Source organism: Arabidopsis thaliana, chromosome 3 (assembly GCF_000001735.4).
Source record: "Arabidopsis thaliana chromosome 3, partial sequence".
Classification (NCBI taxonomy): domain Eukaryota; kingdom Viridiplantae; phylum Streptophyta; class Magnoliopsida; order Brassicales; family Brassicaceae; genus Arabidopsis; species Arabidopsis thaliana.
Window position 1 is genome coordinate 20,582,644 of NC_003074.8, and position 24,484 is coordinate 20,607,127.

A 24,484-nucleotide genomic window follows, 5' to 3' on the forward strand; every position below is an offset into this window, starting at 1 on the left:
GTGAAAGATTTCTAAATTTCAAATGTACATGATATTGGATTAATACATAAGAAAACAGCTTTTTAACAAAAACAATCCAAGGGTCTATTGTGGCGAGACGTTGTTGTCACATCGATTCTAATATTATTGAACAACTTAATTATTAAGATTTTGTTATGCTTTTGGATATATTTTTACACTGTAGATAAGAATTATTATGATAAAATAAAATTAATCGACTCCTTTTAAATAACGCAGTCTCTGACGAGATTCTTCGGCAAATTTAAAGCACGGTGGGTTTCCTATCTCACGACGAGATAAGATTGATTTCCTATATTTTAACTTTGTGTGCAAGACTACCATTCTTCTTCCTATTGGCTCCTATTTTTTGTTTGATTTTTCTTCTTTTCAAATCACCAAACTGTACGTATGAGCAAAATACTATAACAACAAGAATCAATAATATGTGGTTAATGAGATCAAGGAATCAAATTAGGAAGAGAAGTTGGCTATATATCTTTCTGTTGGATCAATTATTATCCAATGATATTACTAAGCCATGGTGTCGGTTTATGTTTTCACACGAAGAGTTTTGATGTATTTCACAAAACAATATCTGTGGTCCAACGCAGTTAGAGGATCTTATTATCAAAACAAAATCCATAACAACACATTCAAGAAGAAAATATGAAAAAGAACTCTAGCAAAAGTGGAGATGAAACGTAACTATATATGGATCACAATGATTTAAGCAAACATTGGTGAAAGAAAAAAATATGGAGAAACCAAGTACGTTTTTACTCGTACTTTTGAAAAGTTAAAAATTCATACGAAAAACATACATACTTTAAAGTTAAAAAACATTCGTCTGCTATTAGAAAAAGATGGTAGTATGATAATTGAAATAAAAAATAAAAGAAAAACTACAGTAGACGTAATAATATGTCATCTTGTGATGTAATTTATTGATTTTGGGAAGAAATTTAAAGCAGTTGGGTGAAGGAGTTGGAGAGGAGGGGAAAAGAGGTATACGAGGAGACAGAGGAAGAGGCTGAGAGTGCCCAAAAGGGTTTGCCAAATGAAGAAAGCTAATAAGAATAGACTATATATGTTCAGAGCAATAATTAACTCTATAGTTATAACTCTCACTTTCTCTTTCTTTTTTCGTTTCTTCTTGTAAATTGTCAGCGAAATTTAAGGGCTACGAAGTACCCTCTTACAATCATTAATTTCGACAACCAGTCGTTTTTATCTCTCTCTCTCCAAGCATTTAGTGTGTCATAAGACTCATGATTCACTTTGTATTTGTAGAGACGAGCTTAGATAGTTAGATCAATCTCATAAACCCTCTATCATTTATATTTCTCGGCAAGTACCAAAATTCTACTTGAAAATGGACAAAGCCATTTCCCAAAAGAAATTGTTTTGTTAGGGTTATGTGTGTTATCCTAAGCTTTTTCTTTTTGTTGTCATCGCATAATATAGGCTCCCATCACTTTAGATTTATAAATATAAAAAATACTAAGCTACTAGGGATATGTGGGAATAACACGTGTTTTTACAACTAATACCCTTTTTTAGTAAGTGCGTCTAGTACATCGATCATGGTTTTTGATTGAGAAAAAAACATTAGAAATCAATTACGAATATATATTAAACGTTCAACATTGTTATGAACTAATACGTTTAGCAATACTTTTACAAAAAAACTTTCAAAATATTTGAGACTCTAGCTAGTGTTTGTATCTATACCATAGGGTATGATATAGTTAGTCTTTTTCTATATGCATTTGTATATCATTAATGAATAATGAAAAGGGTTTGTAGAATATACGAAAAGCTTAACCTTTTTTTTTTTTTTTCGTCTGAATTTTTCCATTAGATAATACGATTGAAAGATATAAGGTAAGATGCGTTTTTGGAATATAAAGCCGGCAAGAGATAATCTCTTCCAGAAACAAAGCCGGCGGAAAACGAGTAAATCCCCGGAAACTAAGCTCAAACAAGGGAAGCATAAGATAGAAACAGAAACAAGACTAAAAATAACTCCAAAGATAAAGACTTGCCAACACAAAGCTCCCTTGAACCAAATGATCAAAGCCAAACACTAAACACATCTAGCGAAACCTCCTATAGTGAAGCAATACTACCTTTCACAACCAAGTGAACCTAAGCTACTATTCCGGCAAGAGAGAATCAAGGCAAAGCAAATCAATTCCCCTACTACTCCCGAAAACGGCGATATCGACTCAGCGACAATTTAACGCCTCGTTAGAAGCCTTTGAACCGACCAAACCTCGATCAGGTCTTAACTGTAGAAACAAGGAGCGAAACAAATCTTCAACCGGATGAAACCAATCTCAAAAGAGAGCAGCACAAGATCGAACCGGGAAGAAACCATAAAGACCACCACTAGAACCAGGGAGCACGAGTAAACAAGTCGAACAACCAAATAGAGATCAAGCTAGTCACCAGAACCGTTCAAATAACCAAAACACATGAACACAAAGAGGAAGCATGAGAGACGAGGGAGGGACCGAGGTACCGAGAACGGAGCCGTTGTTGCTCAGATCCAGTGAAGGAAGAAGGCCAGAGCCTCCTCCGGTGCTCCCAATGCAATGAAACACGTGACCAGAGACAAAACGAAGATCCACACCATGAGGCAGAGGCGAGAACGACGACTCCATCTTCACCATCTACCTTAAGGCATGTCAATTTCGGTCTCATAGAACCAAACCTCGATAGATTTGAGATTCGATACAACCCAATCCACCTCGCCGAAATCACCACGCTTCACAGCCGAAGAAAGCAATGACAAGAAATAAGAGAGGGGACCGACGCTGGCGCTTTAGGAGCCACCACGCGCCGGTCAGATCTAGCCAAGACGGTAAGTTGAAGAAGAGCGGCGATTAGGTTTTAGAGAGTGAAAGTCGAGGAATTAGTGTGTATTCACAAAAATCTTAACCTAGTAGTCATTTCTTGCCAAAAAAAAGGAATAAAAAACAAGAAAGAGCTAAAGCAACAACAAAATCATTTGGGATTGTTGTTATTCATTAGTGAGCCAACTTTGCATTAGGCCACCAATATGCTATAGTTACGGATTTATGGTATAGTTATAGAAAACAATACGGAAATATTGGTGGTGTACACATAATGACATGAAGAGACGGATGTGACAATAAAAAATTAAAAAGAAATAAAAAGGTCCCGTACGAGGAGGAGTAGTAGGCTCTTTGGCTCCACTTCTCATTGTATCCGTACCATATGGCATATGCAGCCACGTCAATGTCCCATCTTCTCTATCTTCGTGTTTCTTCTTTCTTTTTTTTACTCTTTCTATTCTTCAACTTGGTACGTTGCAACTCGCACTGATATTTTTATAAAAATCTCTACAATAATATAAAATTTTCATTTGTGGGCAACACTAGGGTTTTGTGCCAATACCAATCCTCGTTTCTCACCCATATTTCTCTGACAGTACACGAGTTTATGGTATACTAAGCAATGATCTGGAGTTATGCAATTGTTAAAGCTATATTCCCATATTTGTTTGTGTATAGCTGAACTATTAGACGAGTCCATATCTCAGGGATCATTATGTATGTATATTTAATGAAAATTAATTAGCCTACAGGGCTCAACCAACTAATTATCTGACGTATTATGGTTTAATTCTTTTTTGTCATCATTAGAGAAATTGAACCTGCAGGAGAATCCCTTAAATACCAAAACACCAAATATAATGCCACTACATAAGGCAAGTTGTTTGAGCTATCGCTCCATTTAGCGCTAAGTTGGCAAACAAAGGAAAGTGTCCACACCAATTTGTAAAAACTAATTGCTAAATGTTTTTCCTATGACCATAATTTACATAGATATTCAACATTTGATCAATATTTATATATATACATGAAAAATTGTAGAGTGTAAATCACATTGTTTCAAGTCCGATTAATTAATACTTACCAAAAAAAAAAGTCCGACTAATTAATAAAGATTAAATTTATTGCATCTATGTCCCTAGTCTTTTTAAATAAGTACTAACTTTTTGCAATACAATTCTCCTAAATCAGCAAGTTCCAAAAAATTGCGTAGGCAGGATCACAAATGAGACGCCGATATAATAGGTCTTTGGAAGCTTTCAGCACAACAGTAAGCCTAATGACAAGGGATCTCATACGATCCGACGAAATCGATTAGTTTTTAAATGAAGTCAAATATGCACATTATTTTTTATGTGTTAGAGTGATTCTACAAAACTGTTTGATTAATTATAGCAGGAGACATCAGATGAAGATATTAAATAGCTGAGGAACTCACTGAATTATTCAGAAATTTCAATTTGCTTGAACTAACAGGCTTTATATATGCGAAAAAATGTTTCAGGCCTTTTAATTTTTATTATAGGTATGATATGATATGACACAAATTAAAGTTGGTGACTATTGCATAATTTGTCGTCTAACGGATAGCCAAGAGAGTAGTCTTTTCTTTCTTCATCAAATATGGGATATATACAAATTAAAGCTCTCGAATATATAATTCTGTTAAGTGTTGTTTATTTGGATATTGGCTTAAGATAAGTTGTAGGTAAAAAGCGCCATTCGATGAGACCAAATAGCAAAGATGATCACTTTTTAGAAAAACGAAAAAGGACCAATAAAACATGAAAATGTGAAAACCCCCAAAAAGTTTTTCAAACACTCAATAATTAAATATGAAGAAAAAAAAGAAAAGAGAGAGACAGAGAAGCAGAAACGGTAAGAGGAGGGACCAAAAGAAAGGAAACGTCTGAAGAAAACCCTAAACCCTAAATGGTGACGAGTGATAGAGAGAGAGATGAAGGAGCTGTCAAATGTGTCAATTCCATCGATCCACAAAACTTAATGCTTGTGGGCTACGCAACGCATCTCTCTGCTCTCTTCGTTTTTTAACACTCTTGCTTGCTCCATTAATTTACTCTATCTTCAATTCCTTTCTCTTTTTATCCCTCAGATTTGCCTTTTTAATTAATTATGGCCACAGTGAGTGTTAATGAGCTTTGGTATATTTGGTATCTTCGATTACGATGTGCAACTGTTTCCCTAATCTCTCTCCCTCTCTCTCTCTCTCTCTAATATTCAAGAAAATCTCAACCGTTGATCTCTTTCTCTTTCTTCTATTTAAACACTTTACCCTTTCCTACTTTCTTCACCCTAAATCTCTTCCTCTCCTTCAGATCTCTTTAGTCTTTACTATTAGGGTTAGCATGTTGATGACTTCAGATTCTGAAGTTAGTGGCAGTCATTGTTTGCTATTGCAACATCTTCAAGATTCAGAAATCAGATTCTCTTATGGGTTTTCTTTTGAGCCTTTATTTTTTGGTTTGAGAATCTTGATGATGCTGCAGCGGCAATTAAATGGCTTACTTATCTAGGGTCTTTTTTTCCATTTTCATCATGTGGTTAATCAGAAATCCAGATCCTCATATGTAGAATCCTCCGATATGATAACTTGAGGTGAAACTTATTTCACAGGTATGCATATGATTATATATATATAAGCACACATATATATATAATAGATTTGTGTGTGTATAAACATATTTGTGGACAAAACGATGATGAATGATTTGAAAAACGAATATGTATATACTACTCTCAATTGATTAAGTGAACCCTTGCTTATAGATCTTTTTTTTTTTAAAAAAACTTTTTGCTGCACGATGGATAGATCCTGAAAATTTCCAAAAAGGTTTTAGGGTTTTCTTTCTAACGACAAAGTATATAAGACCTGTTTCTGTAGACTCAAGGTGATTCATAAATGCATAAATTTGATTTATATAATAATGACTGAAAGGGTTTGGAGGAATTGGACATATGTATGAAGGAGCATGTATATGTCTGTTGTTTTATGTTCGGTTACATCTGGTTATGTCTCTTCTCTTTGTCCACTGGTTAATCAAATGACTCATCTTCATGTGAAACCAAACCCCTTGTTTTTCGTGTCCATGTTTCTTTATGTATGTGATTAGATCTCTATATATGTTTCTCTAATGTAGTAGATGATGATGTGATGTATGTGACAGGTTTGTATAATTCTTATAAGAGTTCTCGACTTTGGATCTATACATATATTTCGAATTTGATTCCTAAATCGGATTTGAGAAGAATCTCATTTCTTTTTCTTGTTTTTTATTTCTTATTGTTTTGTTTAGGGTCTTAAATCTGAATCTAAATGTAGTAGTGCCAACTCGAACTATGATCTACCTGAATCTGTATATGAAATCGAAATTTTACATATGAGAAAGGTTTATATATGAGAAAGAGATTAGTTTGTGTACGTTGCTTGTTGTGCAGTTGTTCTCTGCTGCAAAGATTCGCTCATGTATTTGTATTAACATTTAAGATCTACTAAGAATTTTTAATAACATGGATACCATTTTATTGATGGAAAAGTCCACATCTACGTAAAAACAAAACTGTGTGTGGGTAATCTTGATTTTCAAAGATTTATACAGATGAGAATTCTAATTAAATCAAACTTGCTTCCTAATTATAAACGTTTGATCTCACTGATGTGTGAATTTCTGATATGTGGACTTGGATAAAAATTACAACACCAAAAGGTTTTAGTTTGTTTTGTCGAGCATATGCATGATGAGTTACTCCAAACATGAAGCAAGTGATGAAGGTTTGAGTCATGGATCCTTTTTTCAATATTCCAAACAAATGAGTTTATCTACAAATAATCATCAATGGAATGGTTGGCTAAGATGTAAAATAATACTAGAAGGTCAAAAACTTGGATAAAAATTAATTCAGACTACCCAAATTATAGTTAGGTTTGAAAACGCGTTTTTATCCGATATGGGTCTAACGTCAAAATTGGGGCTTAATTACTAAACTAAGCAATTTTGCAAGATTATCATTAGTACGAGTTTTTGGGCCGGTTATGCTGTTAAAGTTTGGGTGGTCTGTGAATTCGTTTATTGTAATTTAAAGTGTGCGTTTTAAGTTGCAAACGTCGACCTTAGTGATATCGTAAGATGTAAAGACTTTCGTTGTGAATGGTGGTATCATTATTTAGACGTTGTTAAACTTTTCTAAAGGTAATGTTACGCACATTTGGAATCTTAGGGATTTAATCTGGTGATTGGTCGTTTAATTTTATGCTTATCCCAATTAATAGCATTGGACAATTAAGGCCTTTGTAAATTTGGGCCTTTAATTTTGGGCCTCAACTATCGGTGTATGCACATACTACTATTTTTCTTAACCCTCGGTCCTCCACTCCTCCTAAGACACTTTTGCTAATCAAAATAGTTTTTGTTGAGTTCACTACTTTAATCTACGAAAATCTAGTGACCCAGGGGCTAGGTTAAATTGGAGACTCGTACGATACTCGTGAGATAATTAGTAATGGTTAGCATCTATGAAGTATACAGTAAGAGATTCGGATTAGTGACTTAGTGTTATTGGTGATTGTCATCCTGATCACAATGATTGGAACAAGATTTGGTGTTTGACTAATATGGATTTTCTATAGATACGTCTCTGCTTTTTATATTCAATGCAACTGTTAAGCGATAATGACTTCTGAAAATTACAAGAATATAAATCATCAATACGATTACGAAATTAATCCGAGTGTACCAATATTCTTATATAAGTCTTAGTTTTTTTTTGGACCTCTGTTTTTTCTTGTCCTTATGTTGTGGAGTGAATATGACTGTTGTTGGTGGAATAATGAATTTGTACTGAGAAAGCAAATAAACAGTTACAGTTGCAGAGAAAAAGGTCAGTGAGAGTTTAGATTTGCTTTGATGCCTTTAAAATCTCTCTTTTTCCGCTTAAGCTTTTCCTATTTTCTGACTTCTGTAGTACTGTACCCGTTTTTTTTTTTTTTTGTTTCTTTGGATTTTTAACTTTTCACATTTGTTTTTTGCATGTTTAGTTTTTTTTTGGTTAAATTTTTTACTACGTGAGTTATTGAGGTTTTCAGCAATAGGTGCCTCTAAATAATCCCATATTTTTAAAAAACAAGACTATATTTTTGGGGAAATAAAGTTAGCGTTTAATATTCAAATGAAAGCTCATTACTTAGTGTTATTTTAATTGTTCTTTCTAGTCAAACCGTTTTTTTGTTTGTTTTGTGTGTGTTCAAAAGGATATTTAACTGTTAACCATTATAAATGCGGAAGTACCCCCTACACTCTTTTCCTTAACTCTCTCTTTAACTTTGCTGAATCCCATATTCGAGAAAACTCTCAAATCCATCAGTCTCCTAGCAAGATCAGAAGTCTAAGAATCTTCAGGCAAATGTCTCGACTGAGAAACTCGGCACAGTTGCAGCTATCGAAAAAGGAAAGTCTTGGAGACAACGGAGGCGCGTTGAACACCACGCGTTCCTCTAGACAGAAACAGGGGAAATACGGTTTCACGAGGAAGTGTGGGAGATTGGTGAAAGAACAAAGAGCTCGCTTTTACATCATGAGGAGATGCGTCGTTATGCTTATTTGCTGGACTGATCATAATAATAACAACTCTGACCACTCCTAAATCAACGTCAAAACCCTATCTTTCTCTTCTTTTTCTTGCTTCTGTTTTGAACTTTATTTTAAGAGTAGATTAGACACAAAATGTACATAAATGATTCTACTTCTGGTTGTAATTTAGATTTGAATGTTTGTGTTTGTGTTTGCTTTTGGTCATCACTCATCAGTTTCAGTGTATGCACTTGAACATGTAGAGGATAGAAAGCAATTAGTATAAAATGGTGAATTAGATTCGTTTTTCTTATTATTGTCTTACGCCGATATGTTCAGATCACGAGTTATGACTTAAATGTGTCAAGACTAGAGTAAAGATTATTAAAATATAATCAAAAGGGTTCAAATCTAAAAAAAATCAAATGTGATTAGGATTTTCGAACATCATTGAAGTCAATGGACAATTATGGTAACTTCGAAATGTTCTAAAAGAATAATGTTGTTATACTATAGTGGATTGAACATGCGAAGTATAAAAGATTATCTTTTTAAAGTAATACAATTCAAAGAATCTTCTTCTTTTTAGCCAGAAACAAAGATTAGCTTACATAAATATGAAGACACTTATTTTATACAATGGATTATGCTCTGGATTACGTAGTCCAACATTACATGAAATAGCTGCCTCTTAAATACTACAAGAAGAAATATTTTAAACAAGAACACATATTCAGATTTATAAAACCACTACGTAATATTTGGTCCCGCAATTTCCATTGTAATCACTATGACCAGATTAATTATTGTTCTTAATAGGCTAATAGCTACAATAAATAAATGATTAAATAAACAGAGCTGGTGCTAGAACGATGGAGTTTCTTTAAGAAAGAATGTCACTACTGCTAGAGTCCTCCCCATCGAGCTACTGCTGAAGAAGTGATGATATTTTATAGAAAATATGTTTCTAGATAGTTCTCATCAACTTATTTGTTTACATAGAGGTATTTTATTGTTTTTTTTTTCACTTACAAGTGCAAGGCAACTATCGCGTTCAATGATATTTTCCAGTAGCACAACAATTTTGGGATTCGCATTTGGGAGGCTAGATTGAAAAGAATGATTGGTACTTTAAACTATATGTTTTCGTCATCCGATTAAGTGATTTTTGGTTTAGCAGTTTCTTTAGAAGAGAATTATCTAGTTCGAGTCCACCTAGAGGACCCGGTATTCTTAAAAGGAATATATTAATTAAAGAATGATCCCATGTCTACAAAAATTAGGACTTAGATCTGAATTTCTCGAACTTTTTTAAAAAAACATGTGAATACCTTTTACATTTGTCATTTATACATGATACAATCGAAAAAATAAATTATGTAGGTGTATATTTGAGTGTGTTGGAATCTTTTCTCTTTGTTCCTTTGTACTACATTATTCGTGTTTTTCTAATCGTCGAGTTTCTCGATGTAGCTATTGTTTTACTTTTGATACTTAGCTTTGTGGTGACATTACGATTAATTAGTAGGTTTTCAAAAAATTTAGGTTTTTTAACGTTTGACCTTCAATGATCTCTTTTTTTTTTTTTAATTAAGAATCTTTCAATTATTCTGGCAATGATTATACAGATGAATTTTGGGTGTTCTATATATATATATGACCACTATCTCAACATATCTGCTCACATCAGTTTTTGAATTATGTACAACTACCATCCTAAATTATATTTTTGTTATTCATGTATATAGCACACCACATACAAGTTTGGGACTAATCAAGTTTGACAAGAAGGGTTTAAATATTCAAGTCATGTCGTTATTTATAGTCTACAAATTTTATGGATTATACCTACACCTCTCTATGAAGAAATTGGCTGCCTTTAAACATATAGAGATTCAAATGGGTCCGATTTAATTTTCCTATTAAAATTTTCAATATATGGTGGATGTTTGATCATTGCGACGGTGAATAACACTTTTTTCCTAAATTGTGTATACTTAAGAAAAGAGTAATGGCGGCATTGAACAATTATAAAAAAGATAGTATATAATAAGTATATTTCAATTCCACTATGTATAAAGAGACAAATTAAAATAGTTTAGTCACTGATTGGAAAACTAGACTTTATGAGCCATCCCCCACAAATCGGAAGGGATCTATGATAAATGATTATAAAAAAAAATTGATTGTTCATTAGCATGCTTGATTTTGATTTGTTTATCAGCTCTCTCTTCTTAGACAACAACACGCCGACGATATTCCGTTTTGACTTTCACTGTTAAATTGCACTTTGGGGACTCTTTTGTACTTTAAGTTCACTCCTAATTATTGGAGATTACAAATTTACAACTTATAATTTTTTAAAAAGTGACAACTGACGTGAGATTTGTTTAGTCTTAAGACAAAAATAAATAAATAAGAGAACGAGCAGCATATTGGCCAATAGAAATATAATGGGCCTAATGGGCTAACTTCTGTTGTTGCTCTTCAGTTAAATAGATAAGACCTCTTGAAAACATGATGGGCCTAATGGGCTACAAATATGAATTTTAGCACCGGTCCCTAGAGAACAATAACACGTGACGTCAAAAGCATCGGATTAGAGAAAGAAGAAGAAGAAGAAGAAGCCGATTCTAGGAAAAATCCGATACTCTTTGGACAGTCTATGGCCACCGATCTCTACGGCGATCTCTTTCCGGTTATCACTTCGTCACTACACATTTGCTTCTTCCGTTTTCGTATCGGATCGAATACTATTCATCTTTCTTCGAATCGGGTGAGTTCGAGAATCTAAAGCTTACACCTTTAGTTACGATTCGTCTGCTGTTTGATTTTGAATTCATATATTTGTTTATCTGCAGAACTATCCATTCACTCAATTTATAAGATTTTACTGATTTTGTGTTGGTGAGCTGAGATAATGATAAACTCACTCAGAAATGATTCTACACTTTAGTTGATGTAATTGTGTATGTGTTTATGAGTACTGAAACGTATCTGTTTATATTCCAGTTATCCAGTAATTGTTATTTTATATGAAAAGGTTTGTTTTTTATGTGAATTAGGTTTCTTTGAACCTTTGAAGCTATGGGTGATGCAATCGATTTGAGTGGAGATGGTGGCGTCTTGAAAAAGATTGTAAGGAGTGCCAAACCTGATGCTATTTCACCCTCTGATGATCTTCCTGTTGTCGATGGTATGTTCTTAAGATTGACTAGTGATCAGGGTCAATATATTGTTCATCTACTGCTTATGCTACTCCTAATTATATGTGTTGATGAAGGACCATAACCTTGTTTGATTTTAACTTAGTTCATTATGAGGGTATCTTGGCTGAAGACGAAAAGGTTTTCGACACTACTCGCGAAGACAATCTTGTTTTCTCCTTTGAGTTAGGAACAGGCAGTGTTATCCGTTCTTGGGACATTGCTCTTAAAACCATGAAGGTTTCTACAATTTTGAGTCTTTCTTCTATCCTTATAATCTGAACGCTTCAGTTATTATATACAACTGATTTGATTTTTTTTACAGGTTGGAGAAGTTGCAAAAATTACATGTAAGCCAGAATATGCTTACGGAAGAGCCGGGTCTCCTCCCGACATCCCACCTGAGTATGTTATGTTCCAAACTTCTTGCATCTCGTTCAAGGGAGTGTGACAGTTTTTTTTTTGTTTTTGTAATTGAGATTTTTGGTAATTGCAGTGCAACTTTGATTTTCGAGGTGGAATTGGTTGCTTGTAGACCGAGGAAAGGTGCTAGTGTTGGAAGTGTTTCTGAAGAGAGAGCCAGGCTAGAGTAAGTATTATAAATACCATTTGGACCTAACTTTTGACTTGTTATCATGTGTGTAAATATGAAAACTTTTTTGCTTCATGGTTGCAGAGATCTGAAGAAGCAGAGAGAGATTGCTGCAGCTGCGAAAGAGGATGATAAGAAAAAGAGAGAAGAAGCAAAAGCTGCTGCAGCTGCTAGGATTCAAGCTAAGCTAGACGCTAAGAAAGGTCCAGGCAAAGGAAAAGGCAAAGGCAAAGCTAAATAAGTCGAATGCAAAAGACCTGTCACTACTATTTCATGATGAATCTAAATCAAACTTTTGGAAAGGGAGAGTCATCAGTTACATCATATTGAGTTATTGACCATTACATGATTTGTTTGGGGTTTAATTCGCACGCACATTAATAACATAAACAAGTGTTCGAAACCAAACTTTTCAAACCATGTCGGAAGCATCATCATCAATCTCATCTTGTTCTTGCCATCCTGAATGAGCTCTAAATTTACAGACAGGACATGTTCCTTGCTGTCTCAACCATGGATCGATACATCCTGCATGAAACTGAGCAAACGGATATATGTCTGAGTCGTGACACAGTAAAGAGCTGGAAGATTTTCAGTTTAAGATAAAAGTAAAAATGGAAACCTGATGCAAACAAGGTAAGGTGCGAACGATTTCCCCTACGGTAACTTGTTCTAGGCAAACACTACATGTGAGCTCATCTTCTGTTCCTTTTTTACTTTCATTGGCAGAATCTAGCATCTTCTGCTTTGAATAAGAGGAAAACGACATGAAAAATTAAGACATTGTTAGCCACTTAGCAAGAACTTTTTACCGAGCATATGAGTATTGACCAGTTCAAATGTGATTTTTGTATATCGGCTATTTTTTGTGTGTGGGGTGGGGGGAAATGTAAATATGTCATATACCTCAGCTGAGGATGAGGTTGACGCTTGCTTTGCCAAAGAGCAACCACTGTCAACAAAAGCGAACGCAAGACAAAAACCATGAATACAGATTCATTCACAATAATTAGAAAGAAAACAAAAAGGCGTTGAGCTATGAAAACTGAGAAAAGTTTCACTCAGTAACAAATTTTAAATGTTCATTCCACAATAAAACTAGCGCCTGACGATTAACCAAAGAAGTGATGGGATCAACGGAACTCATGATTTTAGAAGATTCTATTGAAAAACAAATCTTTAGTAACTCAATGGACAATCAATACCTTACATGTTCCGTTTAGCAAAGCAAACAATAAACCTAAGTACAATATCAGTTTCTAACTTATTAAGTTGTATATTCTACCACCCCACCTTCCCCTGTTAAGGAAGTTAAGGTCTATACAAGTTGCTATATCACATCATCCTAACTTACTATTTTCTTAATTCCTCAATGTTTCCACATTTGAAAGCATTTTAAACTGTTAAAAGAGAAACAAGGTACAATATTGACTCACTTTTCAGGATCCAACACCTTGTACTTGTGAACTGGAAGTGCATTTATCTCTTCCTCGCTCATAGAAGTTGTGGAAACATTATCAGAATCAAGTGCTCTTAAAGTTTCATAATCTGTTGCAGCAGAACAACTTTTGTCTCAGACTTCAACCATAGAAAGCAAACTACTAAACTATAGACTAATAAAAAGGAACAAGCGGATGATACTGACCTAAGTCATCAAATTCCCGATCAAGAAGAGCCAGCTGGAGCCTAAGTCCCTGAAGACGCCCTCTCGTAGCAAGAGCAATGGAAGGAGGCACATGCAACCTCAGCTCAGTATGGCTAAAGAGGCCACTTGCTGCTGCAGCCTGAGCCTGAGCATGAGCTTGAAGTTGTTGGCAAGTAGCATACATCCTAAGCGTCGTTGCCATCAAAAACACCCCAAGCACAAGCCACAGCTACAAAATTAATGGAAATGTCAAACTCACACCCGAAAGACGACTAACTCAAAAGGAAAAAACTTTAACTCACGTATTTAATCATACCAGGAAATTAGGAGGCATCTGATGCGAATTGAGAATCATAAACAGCAAAAGAACTGAAATACACAAACCAAACACAAGTATTAACAACATCACAACTGAAGATAACATAGAAGGTGAAAGTTTGAATTTACCTGTAACCAGAAAAGCGAGGGAATTAGAATTAACTGGTCGAGCTCCATGAACACGCTGATACCAAAAGACACTTGCAATAAGTATCATTCTAACAAAAACCATTGTATATGTTTTCAAGAAAGCATACCATAGCTCGTCTTTCGGGTAGAAAACCACCCGAGAATCCGCTTTCTAAATCTCCTCTACTTCCCCGGAAAACAAAGCTCATGTCTTCCAAATTCACAAGAGAGCCTGCAAAAGAAAACAATTGCCACTGAATCTATATTTGGTTCTATCAAATTAATTCAAAACTCTATAAACTAGAATTCGAGAAACCATGTTGATCACAGCAATAAAGGAGAGGCATTTAAACCCTATGCTGATCCAAACAAAACAATAACACGAATCTTTTCACATAAGCCAAGAGATTGAAAATGAGAAGGTTTCATTCATGGATCAAAAAAATTGAACGGAGCTAGAGATCGGAGGAGAAATTCACCTGAAAGTAGGAGAAATCTCTACGGAGAAGAGTCGGATTTACTCACTTAACATAGGCGTGGTGACGACGGAGTCACGAAAATCGCTTGTCGGACCGAGTCGACTCGGACCGAGTTATCGCTAACCTGAGGATATAGTTTTTGTCTTCATTAACACAGACCATTAACTTCATATGGTTTAACTGTTGCTGACGCACTAGCTTAAAAACGTCGTCGTTTTGATGTTGCCACTTATTACTTTCTCTCCTACTCTCATGACTTTATGTTATGATGCAATAATTTCACCACAAGAATCTGACTTAACGTTGGATATGTTTCAAATCGAAATTAGATAAATATGGAAAATTCACAAATTAACCATCCAAATTAGATAAAAGGGACTTCTCCTTTTATTTTTATTTTATAAAGATTTATAGTAATTCCTATCCGTATATTATTTAATTTAATAATGTATTAAAGATATATATATATATATAATTTTTTTTTTTTTTTTTATAAAGATATTACTATATCCCATAATGAAAAACCAATATATAAAGAAGTTCAATGGAACGTAGGTTTCCAAAATCCAAACCGTCTCACAAGTCACAACTTCCGCCTCTTTCCTCTCTCTCTCTCTCTTCCGGTGATTCCTTTAGCCTATAGATCAGCGGTTGATCTCAACAGAGAGATAAGTTTGTTTTTAAGAGATTTTGATATCTAGCTAGGGTTTACTTTGGATATTTCTTCGTCTCCCCTAGGGCATAATTACTGGTGCAGATATGGATTCCATGATCAAAGATGTTGATCCTTCCGTATTGTTAGCCAATGGCTTTATTCAATCCCACTTCACGAACTTAAATACTTCCGAAGCATTAGCCAATTGCTTTCTCCAATCTTACTTCCTGAATCTAGGAGTCTATCCCGAGGTAGTTCAGATGATGTGGTATGCCGACGACAGTGTTATGACTAGACCCGGTCCTGATGGTACAATGATGTCTTTTACATCGCCTGAGGTATTGTCATTAATCAGATCAAATCTTTCTCATGAGTTTCTGTTTTTAGTTTGATGTTCTGGTTGGGAGTAATTATATTTTATAACAATAATTCTTTTAGTTATATTTTTAACGTTTTCAAAACGTATAAACTTGAAAAAAGCTGTAAACGATTTATAAGGACAAACAATTTTTTGATGGTGCAGGCAATTCAGGAGCAAATCGTTTCATGCGACTATGAAGGTGCTTCGTTTGATGTGATGAGTTTTGCTGCTCAGAGTTGCAATACCAGTTCTGAAGATGGAGCATTTATCATGGTTACTGGTTTCTTGACTTGTAAAGACAAACAAGTGAGGAGGAGATTTGTTCAATCTTTGTATTTAGCTCGTCGTCAAGATAGGTCTTATGCCATTGTCAATGATTTCCTCCGCTATATCGATTCAATACCAGCATTACCTTCTGTTCCTGAATCCGGTAAACAGCTGTATAAATTGTGTTTGATATTCAATTTTAGAATAGTAAGTGTTTAGCTTCATGAGATTACAAAACTTACTAACTTAGTTTTGGTGTGACTATATATATAAGCAGATTTTGCAGCTGGATTTGTCAAGGTTTACTACGAGTTGCCTATGCGTGAGGAACTTGGTTTGATGTATGTCAATGAAAGTATTATGAGCAGACCGACTTCGACTTCTGGTAGAACAATGGTCGAGATGCCTGGCCTCGATGTAAGTTGCAAAAGTTCCTAATTCCAATGTATTTCTAGAGAAATTTTAGTGGAATAAATCTAAGGGGTTAGTTTTTTGGTGCAGGCAATCAACAAGAGGGTCTCAAATGAGCATAAGAGGGCTTCTAATTTTATATTGAATAGTGTGGATTATCAGATCAGCAGATCCTTTAAAGATAGAATGTTTATCATGGTTTGCGGTTTCGTGACTCTAGACGACAAAACAGAGAGAAAGTTCTTGCAATTTTTCTATGTGACACGTTGTCACAATGGGTCTTATGTCATCTACAATGACATCCTCCGTTATGTTGATGTTACCCCTCGAGACACACTTGAAAGCTCGAGCCAGTCCGCTGCAAAACCTAGTACTGATGTCGAGCTTCCTTACTTCATGGTTAAGAAGGGGAAGCTACTCTCTTATTTTAACAACATAGACACGCAAAATTACCCCCACTAATAGTTTATGCTAGTGTTGTTCTTTTTTTAAATGCATTTAATTTTGTTCCTTTATGTCCTTTTTTTATATACAAAACCTTATTCGTCTATGTTCTTTTTATTTGAGCTTTATAAATTTCTTTTTTTCTCATAGAAGAATCCTTGTTCTCTGTTCCGAGATATTTGTTCTATGAGACTATGACTGAAAAATGATTTATCTCTATTTCGTGTTGTAATCTTGAACTTATGCAATGAATTGTTCAAAATCAGGTTACGCTAACCACAAGATTTGAGACCAACGATCAACTCAAAATATTAAGCAACAGCATATGATAAAAATATTTTACATTTTAACATTCAGATTACTTGTTTTCATGGTGAAATATTATGCTTGAAACGTTACTAAAACATGGTTAAAAGAACCAATTATCTTGGATCAGTTCTTGTTTTACCGGAGAAGGAAAATATCGACGAAGTAGTAGTTTCATTCGGTCCGCTATAAAACCTAGCTGAATCCACAAAATCTTCAAACTCGCCTGCACTACCGCTGCGCTCATCAAGACACATACTATCATTTGCATCTAGAAAATCCGGTGCAGGAACAACTTCAGGCGACGGAAACTGCTTTTCGAGATACATAACTACTTGTCTCATTGTAGGTCGAACCTCGGGTGAATTATTTGAGCATAGAAGCCCTAATTTGATCACCATAACCACTTCCTCTTCGTCAAACTCACCGTTCAATCTCCTGTCCACAACATCTCTAATGTCTCCGCTTTGCCACCTTGACCAAACCCAATCAACCATTACAAGCTCCTCTGGTAACGCACTTGTTTCGATAGGTCTTCTTCCGCAAGCTACTTCCAATAAAACCGCTCCAAACGCATAAACATCGGTGCTTGTTGTCAGTTTTCCGGATTTTGTGAGTTCTGGTGCTAAGTACCCAAATGTGCCAACCACTCTTGTAGCCCCCGGATCCGATCCATGCTCATATAACTTAGCAAGACCGAAATCTCCTACCCGTCCGTTCATTTCGCTGTCCAACAAAACGTTTGCAGCTTTAATATCGCGGTGAATAACCGTTTGTTCCCATCCTTCGTGTAGGTAGAGTAAACCGGAAGCAACCCCTTTTATGATTTTGAATCTTTGCTTCCAAGTCAAGATAACTTCAGGGTTTTCGTCGAACAAGTACATGTCTAAGCTTCCATTAGGCATGAAATCATAGACAAGAAGCAAATCATCCCGCCTTCGACACCAACCGAGCAACTGAACAAGATTCCTATGCCGGAGGTGACCAATGCTTGAGACCTCAGACATAAATTCTCGTACACCTTGTCTTGACTCATGAGAGATTCTCTTGACGGCTACAAATTCGTCTGAACCCGGGAGCTTTCCTTTGTATACTTTACCAAACCCGCCAGACCCGAGAAGCTCTTTGTCCCCAAAACCATTAGTAGCTTTCTTGAGCTCTCTGTAAGAAAATCTATGCGGACCAAAATCAAGCTCCCATTCTTCAACTCTGTCTTCATCTTTCACCTTTCTTACCACGAACAACGATGCAGCGACAAGAACCGCGAAGATCAAAAGGGAACACAAGAGAGATACTCCAAGAATCAAACTCTGTCTCTTCTTCTTCCTCTTCTTGATTGAACTAGGAATCCGAGGAAGAGATGGCAAAGACAGAGAAAATGCTTCTCCACTCATGTTAAAGTTCCAACCTAAGATGTAATGTGAACTAGCTAGCAAACCGGTGGAAGCAGAGAATCCAACATACATTTCATCTCCCAAAACAGAGGATAGGTCAACATCGTAAGAGAGAAGAGACAACTTTGGTTTCTCTGAGAATGGAGAAAGTTTAACATCTAACCTTTTCTTGTTTGAATCGTAATCAATCCAAGCTTGAATCACTCTACCACCATCAAGGAAAAGCTCCTTTTTGGTTGAGTTAGCGAGGAAATAGCCAGCAGGAGTCGAAATACTCGATTCCATACTGTTTATATCGATTCCTACATGGTTATCATTAATGTCCTCAAACTCCAAATCCCTGACAGTATCGAATTCCACAGCGAAGAAGTGGCTAGAGAAGTTAACTCTGCTTGAATTCAACAGGCCTAAGTACTGGCTAGGAAGAGAACCTCTGAGATCTGGAGTTGGAGTGATGGCGAAGGCAAGTCCGTGGCCACCAAGAGTAACAAACTCTGGAACCATGGCGATTGCAAAAGACGTGGAGAAAGACAGAGCTCGGTTTACACCGATTGGCTTGAACCGTATTGGTAAGGAGTAGAAAGCGTGACCAATCACGCGCTGTGTCTCTGTTGTGAGCCTGATTGCTCCAGTGGGGGCGATCTCTGCAACTCCGTTTAACGTTAAATTTGGTGAGGCTTTTTTGAAGCCAATGAAGGAGAAGTCTTGAATTAGAGATGAAACTAAGTGTGTTAAGAAGATGAGTAGTAACAAGATGACAGCAAAGGTTTGAGACATCAAGAATTGTTTTCTTGGGAGAGAAGTAAAAAGAGTAAGGGCTACTTAGGTACTAGGGTTATAGTTCTAATATATGATCTATTTGGAGGATAGGTCAAGAAGATGGTGAGGATACGAAAGCATGTGATACTGTTTATAATGTTGGTGATACAGGAACATGTTATTATTTCTAGACTGATGATACTTTATGATATCTAATATTTAAACAGAGAATTCAAATCTACCATTAAACTACGATTATACGAGGTTAGTACGTACCATAATTATAGGTTCTGGGTGTTGTTAATATCAATTGAGATCGTCGGTATTGATTAGTTTAATAGATAAGAAAGTACGTATAACTGTATAAGTAGTAATCAAACGATCTACCAGTTTCCACTTATAATTCTTTTTTTTCTTCCGACGGATACAACTGTATTACTAGAGGTTATCGGGGGTTGATCATGTTTCATAATTTAATTTTTCTTAACGGTATAAATGATAATTTTCGCACTAAAATTTGTTAACTAAATCAAAACTCCAAATAATCTATCTTCTTTTACATCTTTGGATTGATAAGATCCGATCGATATTCAATCTTATGGTGACTATATTTGTTTTTTAAAAATATATTTGTTTTCAATAAAAATAAATTACCCTACACAGGTTAAAATCTAGTTAGTGTTGTAAATACATAATTTTGTTGGGTAACTCCAAAAGCATTACAGTCTGGACACAATTTTAGTAATGTGGTTCAGCACCAATGACGATATCTTGGAATAAGTACTATACTAAAACCAATAACTTTATATATTTTCACCATTCGATAAATATTCATCAATTAGATATGCTAAGTAGCTAAAGTATCGTCATGACTCAAGTTTTTATACAGATGTAGTATTGATTGTGTAAATGATCCACTTGACATTGAAAATTATTGGATTGGAACAAATTATCATTCAGAAACGATAAGTAAGAAGAATATTCTTGGATAGGAAGAAAAAGTCAATTAATCAATCAACTAAGACACTGGAAAAACAAAAAAGAAATGAGATAAGTCTATGTTTTGGATTGATGATTGACGGCCAAACTAAGGATAAAAGTCCTTCGAGAAAAAGGGTTGTTGGAAAAAATGGTTAAAAGATAATAAAAGCTGAAGAAAATGGATTACGATTTCCGTTGATTGTGGTTGATATTGAAATGTAAATAGTAGGATGATGAAATAACGAATATTATATACTAGGAACATGCTTAAGTAAAAAATTTAGTGAATAATCACAAAATTCGAAACTTTTCTATATTTCATAACTCTTCATTAAGCACATAGTGGAGAATTATGTCGGTCGAAATTGGCTCAGTAAACTCCTCATTGTGCCGGCCAACTTAGAAGCTGAATCCGTACCAAAAGATCTAAACCTAATTTAACCACATTATTTTATAATCAAACAAAATAAATCAATCTGAACCAAGAAATTAGATATCCTCTCCTATTAGCAACTCGAGCACTCGGTTTTGAATATTTTGTATACAAGAAGTACAGATATATAGTTACACTTAAACCTTAAATCCGAATTAGTTCTTAGTTTTCATATCAATAAGACAATAACCACTATTCCACTAATAACGAAAATGTACCAGAGAAATACAAATTCAGATGAGCGAAATTTTCTAAATTTACTGTTTTGAGTTCAAAACAATTAAATTCGAAACCGGGACAAGGACAACAATTTTTCACAAATATCACCTTATTATGTCACAAAAGTAGCGGTGAACAGAAAAACAAATTTGTACTTAGCCGTTGACATACAAAATTGCTACGGAGTTTAGTCATCATGGGACCATATATTCCGTACTCATGTTTTTTTGATATACCATAAAAGGGATATTTAAGACCAGAGACAATGCCAAAGATCCAAACATTTTGGGAAAAACACAGTTTTGATAAATCATGCTTTTTGGGACCAAAGAAATCAACTTTGTTGAAATTCCTCAGCTAACAAACAATGCTCACTAGAAGAGTAAAACAACAAACACATGTCAATGAGAAAGCTTCTCTACAAGTCTCTTTTAAGCACATAAAACCTCATCAACATTAATCCTCCACAAAGCTAAAATCCGGTTTTGTATTGCTCTATTCTTATGTCATAAGGACTAAGATTCAAAATGCAGCATAAATAAACTTTCTATTAGCAAAATATAAAGTTTCGCTACAAGTCTCTAAGTACATAAACGATAAACAACATTATTCGCCCGCAAAGCTAGAATCCAGTGTTGTACTCTAATCTTATGTCAAAAGCACTAAAGATTCAAAATGCAGAATATTTAAACTATCTTCCTGCATATCTCCTTAATGCATACAAGCTCAAGAAGAACAAAGTAATAGAGCCAAATACAAAAAGCTAATCTAATCTAATCAGCCTCAACAAGTAAGAGTATGAAGACTGAAGAGTAAAGATCTAAGAAAGGTATCAAACAATTAAAAGACACAGATTAACAAACAGCAGAATATCGAAAAGAATCACACTTACTTACCGACATTAAGAAAGGAATGATAGTCGTAATTGCTTCCATTGCAAAGGCCACACACCATTGCTTGGTTTTTTCCAACATCAAAATTCAAAAGACGATTCTACAATCAATTCACTTTCATACAAAGCTATCCGCGATCAAAATAGTCAAGTCAGAAAAGCCGCCACAAAACAAACAAACAAACACTAGCTAATTGTCATCCGAATTATCCGTAAAAAAAAAAGAAACTTGATAGCTTTAATAAACAAAAGCCTAACCATCCTAATGGAAAATATAATCATTCCAGTAAAAAGAACGCACCAACCACCGCCTATCTAACTAATCAATACGAAGGAGGAGCACGAGGCGGAGGACCACCCCAATACACGTCGTGTTGAGCCATTTGATGACCATTTGGGATAAAATTAGGAGGCATATTATACATCGGCGGCTGCATCGATCCTTCGTTTCCGTTATTCCCACTCTCGTTATCATCATTCTCTTCTTTCTGCTTCTTCCCATCTTCTAGTTGAAGCGGCTGCTCTTGCTGTTGTTCTTCCTCAATCGGTAACCTCTCATAAGTGGCATTGCAAAACGTAGCAGCTATCACAATAACGGGTCCAGAGGCAATAAGCGGGCCAGCAACTCCACCTCCCACAACTTGACCTTGAGCTCCAGCTAAGTAAATGGTTAAACCAGCGGCTGCAGCAGGAGAGCCAGACGTAGGAAGAAAAGCCCCACACATAGACAAGATCTCAAACTGACCACGTAAACTAACAACTCCACCGGATGCAGCAGGCTGACGCAGAGTAACATTAGTAACCAAACCACTACCGCTCAGCACCGAAACGCCCCGGCCGCGTCTACGAGCAAAGGCGTTTAAGCTTTCCGCCACGTCAGCTCCCGTAGCAATCTCAAGAACATGGCTCTGGAGAGAGTTAGGGCTTTCTTTGGTAACAACAACTGGACTCTTTGGTTTGTTCTTGGAACCAGGAGGTCTACCTCTAGGACGACGACCCGTAGACCCGGATCCGGATCCGGGTTCAACAGCTGGTTGCTCGTCTCTGCTGTTCTGTTCTTCTTGGCTCTGAGTCTGGGTATTAGGGCTTCCACTGTTGTTGGTGGTGAAGTCATGGTCCAATCTTGGATCCGAACGAGTCATAGTCGGTGGGTTGTTGTTGTTACTGTTTCTGTGGTGCAAAGAAGGAGCTGATGACGTCACTGGACTCTCAACTCCACCGATCGCAACATTCCCTACCCACCAAGGATTCGCCATTCTTTTTTTCTTCTCTAATGGAAATAAAACGAGAAAGAGAATCTTTTTCTTTTTCTTGTTTTTTTTGTTGAAGTTGGTGTTGATGGCTCTCCGACAAGAAACTATTACAAGACAGGAAGAGAATCCGAAAACCTTATCTTAAACTTTTAGATTAACCAAATCCAAACCAACATGTTGCATGAAGCAGACACACAAGACATGGGGGTATCATTTGTTTGCTATCATCATACCTGAGAGAGAGGAAAAAAAAAGAATCAGATCTACAAGAAGAACAAGAAAACGCACAAAATAAATTTTCCTTAAAGCAATATTCCCCAAAAAGCTAAGATCAAATAAGGAAAAAAAACCAAATAAAATCCTCCAAAAAAAGATACAAAAATCTTCCCATTCGAATATAAAAAACTTACCTTTATCATAAAAGGAACTTCTTTGTCTGTTTTTTTTTTTTGGCTTGCTACTGAAAAAAGGTTAAAATCAAAAGAAGTAGAAGACAGAGAGAGAAAGATAGACCCAACAGGGTTTTTTTTTTTTGGCAGGGGAGGAGGATTTTGTACTTTGAAAGTCATGAAGTCTTTTTATTATTACCGTCTCTTTCTATATTGTACTTTGGAAAATATTGAGAGCATGCGTACGTTAAAAAGGACTGAAGGAAAAGAGGCGTACGATAAGGGGGTTGTGATTTGATCTTTCGTGATTGAAGTTCTCTGAAGCGGTCCTCTCTTCTCTCTCTCTCTCGACCAGAGCCGTCCTTTTGGACCATTGAACTTTTAGGTGTTCGTGCAAAAGTTTTTGAGCGAGCTTCTCTAGACGCCTGTCTCTTCTTCCTTCTCTCTCACTACCCCTGGATTGCTCACTTTTGTGGACCCGTTTAAAATTACTATAATACCCCCAATACCTCAATTGTCAATTTCTTGGTTCTGGACTTCTGGTATTGCAACAAGTTGTCTTTTGTTTTGGTTTAATAATGGTGAGAAATCAAACGAAAACACAACTTGAGACAAAGACTTCTAATACTATAAGTTTAAGCTATAAACATTGTCAACTCACACTAAATTAGTTGCTCTTTTTTTTTGTCAAAGCTAAATTAGTCGTTTAATTTTCGAGTTTCATCAGTTATAAGTTTAGAACTAGATTAACATGTTAAAAACAGACAATAAAAAAAAGATGCTGTAACGTTTGAAAATAATGGTTACTGAAAACGTACATTTATTGTAAGATCCAAATAAGGGCTGTTATTTTTTGAAAATTCATTAACCCATATATGTTTTGGATTATATGCAAAGAGAGTGGT

General features: G+C 35.5%; 7 protein-coding genes, 3 long non-coding RNA genes and 1 other non-coding gene across 13 annotated transcripts; 6 read left to right on the top strand and 5 right to left on the bottom strand.

Annotated features, from left to right (window-relative positions):
- Positions 1–2,228: 2,228 nt before the first annotated feature.
- On the bottom strand, positions 2,229–2,777 carry AT3G55513 (uncharacterized protein; the record flags this gene model as incomplete). The annotated part of the gene is made up of 2 exons (NM_001339731.1): positions 2,506–2,777; positions 2,229–2,291 (listed from the first exon to the last, which is right to left on the bottom strand). The coding sequence occupies exons 1-2, from the start codon at positions 2,704–2,706 to the stop codon at positions 2,229–2,231; spliced, it is 264 nt and encodes an 87-aa protein (NP_001326971.1). The 5' UTR covers positions 2,707–2,777.
- AT3G08495 lies at positions 2,242–3,079 on the top strand. Its single transcript, NR_141458.1, has 2 exons — positions 2,242–2,867; positions 2,976–3,079. It is a non-coding gene; the product is annotated as an other RNA (long non-coding RNA).
- Positions 3,080–5,260: 2,181 nt separating this feature from the next.
- MIR172d lies at positions 5,261–5,384 on the top strand. Its single transcript, NR_141689.1, has one exon. It is a non-coding gene; the product is annotated as a microRNA ath-MIR172d precursor (primary transcript).
- Positions 5,385–7,619: 2,235 nt separating this feature from the next.
- Positions 7,620–8,758, top strand: RTFL7 (ROTUNDIFOLIA like 7). Its single transcript, NM_001339732.1, has one exon. The coding sequence runs from the start codon at positions 8,280–8,282 to the stop codon at positions 8,517–8,519; it is 240 nt and encodes a 79-aa protein (NP_001319758.1). The 5' UTR covers positions 7,620–8,279; the 3' UTR covers positions 8,520–8,758.
- A 2,259-nt stretch (positions 8,759–11,017) lies between these two features.
- Positions 11,018–12,702, top strand: AT3G55520 (FKBP-like peptidyl-prolyl cis-trans isomerase family protein; the record flags this gene model as incomplete). Of its 3 annotated transcripts, none has more annotated exons than NM_115409.3 (6): positions 11,018–11,222; positions 11,512–11,642; positions 11,759–11,892; positions 11,978–12,057; positions 12,149–12,241; positions 12,329–12,702. In NM_115409.3, the coding sequence occupies exons 2-6, from the start codon at positions 11,534–11,536 to the stop codon at positions 12,483–12,485; spliced, it is 573 nt and encodes a 190-aa protein (NP_191111.1). In that variant the 5' UTR covers positions 11,018–11,222; positions 11,512–11,533. The 3 variants fall into 3 exon arrangements, with proteins under 3 accessions (NP_191111.1, NP_001327833.1, NP_001327834.1); NM_001339734.1 differs by having other exon boundaries at positions 11,018–11,415; positions 12,329–12,485; NM_001339733.1 differs by having other exon boundaries at positions 11,308–11,642; positions 12,329–12,485.
- On the bottom strand, positions 11,202–11,533 carry AT3G08515. Its single transcript, NR_141459.1, has one exon. It is a non-coding gene; the product is annotated as an other RNA (long non-coding RNA).
- Positions 12,483–14,960, bottom strand: SDIR1 (RING/U-box superfamily protein). Its single transcript, NM_115410.3, has 9 exons — positions 14,816–14,960; positions 14,465–14,568; positions 14,337–14,391; positions 14,206–14,258; positions 13,890–14,118; positions 13,681–13,792; positions 13,151–13,196; positions 12,867–12,986; positions 12,483–12,782 (listed from the first exon to the last, which is right to left on the bottom strand). Exons 2-9 carry the CDS (start codon positions 14,543–14,545, stop codon positions 12,657–12,659), a joined length of 822 nt encoding a protein of 273 aa, NP_191112.1. The 5' UTR covers positions 14,546–14,568; positions 14,816–14,960; the 3' UTR covers positions 12,483–12,656.
- On the top strand, positions 13,223–13,654 carry AT3G08525. The gene has a single exon (NR_141460.1). It is a non-coding gene; the product is annotated as an other RNA (long non-coding RNA).
- A 614-nt stretch (positions 14,961–15,574) lies between the features above and the next one.
- AT3G55540 (nuclear transport factor 2 (NTF2) family protein) lies at positions 15,575–16,971 on the top strand (the record flags this gene model as incomplete). The annotated part of the gene is made up of 4 exons (NM_115411.1): positions 15,575–15,808; positions 15,994–16,261; positions 16,385–16,515; positions 16,600–16,971. The coding sequence occupies 4 exons, from the start codon at positions 15,575–15,577 to the stop codon at positions 16,969–16,971; spliced, it is 1,005 nt and encodes a 334-aa protein (NP_191113.1).
- A 363-nt stretch (positions 16,972–17,334) lies between these two features.
- Positions 17,335–19,486, bottom strand: AT3G55550 (Concanavalin A-like lectin protein kinase family protein). The gene has a single exon (NM_115412.3). The coding sequence runs from the start codon at positions 19,428–19,430 to the stop codon at positions 17,376–17,378; it is 2,055 nt and encodes a 684-aa protein (NP_191114.1). The 5' UTR covers positions 19,431–19,486; the 3' UTR covers positions 17,335–17,375.
- Positions 19,487–21,972: 2,486 nt separating this feature from the next.
- Positions 21,973–24,007, bottom strand: AGF2 (AT-hook protein of GA feedback 2). Its single transcript, NM_115413.4, has 2 exons — positions 23,601–24,007; positions 21,973–23,423 (listed from the first exon to the last, which is right to left on the bottom strand). The coding sequence occupies exon 2, from the start codon at positions 23,191–23,193 to the stop codon at positions 22,261–22,263; it is 933 nt and encodes a 310-aa protein (NP_191115.1). The 5' UTR covers positions 23,194–23,423; positions 23,601–24,007; the 3' UTR covers positions 21,973–22,260.
- Positions 24,008–24,484: the final 477 nt, after the last annotated feature.

Excerpts from the sequence above, each read along its gene's own strand:
- AT3G55550 (NM_115412.3), bottom strand. The coding sequence starts at position 19,430 with ATGTCTCAAACCTTTGCTGTCATCTTGTTACTACTCATCTTCTTAACA.
- AGF2 (NM_115413.4), bottom strand. The coding sequence starts at position 23,193 with ATGGCGAATCCTTGGTGGGTAGGGAATGTTGCGATCGGTGGAGTTGAG.
- RTFL7 (NM_001339732.1), top strand. The coding sequence starts at position 8,280 with ATGTCTCGACTGAGAAACTCGGCACAGTTGCAGCTATCGAAAAAGGAA.
- SDIR1 (NM_115410.3), bottom strand. The coding sequence starts at position 14,545 with ATGAGCTTTGTTTTCCGGGGAAGTAGAGGAGATTTAGAAAGCGGATTC. Across the intron at positions 13,793-13,889 it reads TCGGGAATTTGATGACTTAG|ATTATGAAACTTTAAGAGCA; the intron begins GTCAGTATCATC and ends CTGCTGCAACAG. Across the intron at positions 12,783-12,866 it reads CCTTACCTTGTTTGCATCAG|TTTCATGCAGGATGTATCGA; the intron begins GTTTCCATTTTT and ends CCGTTTGCTCAG.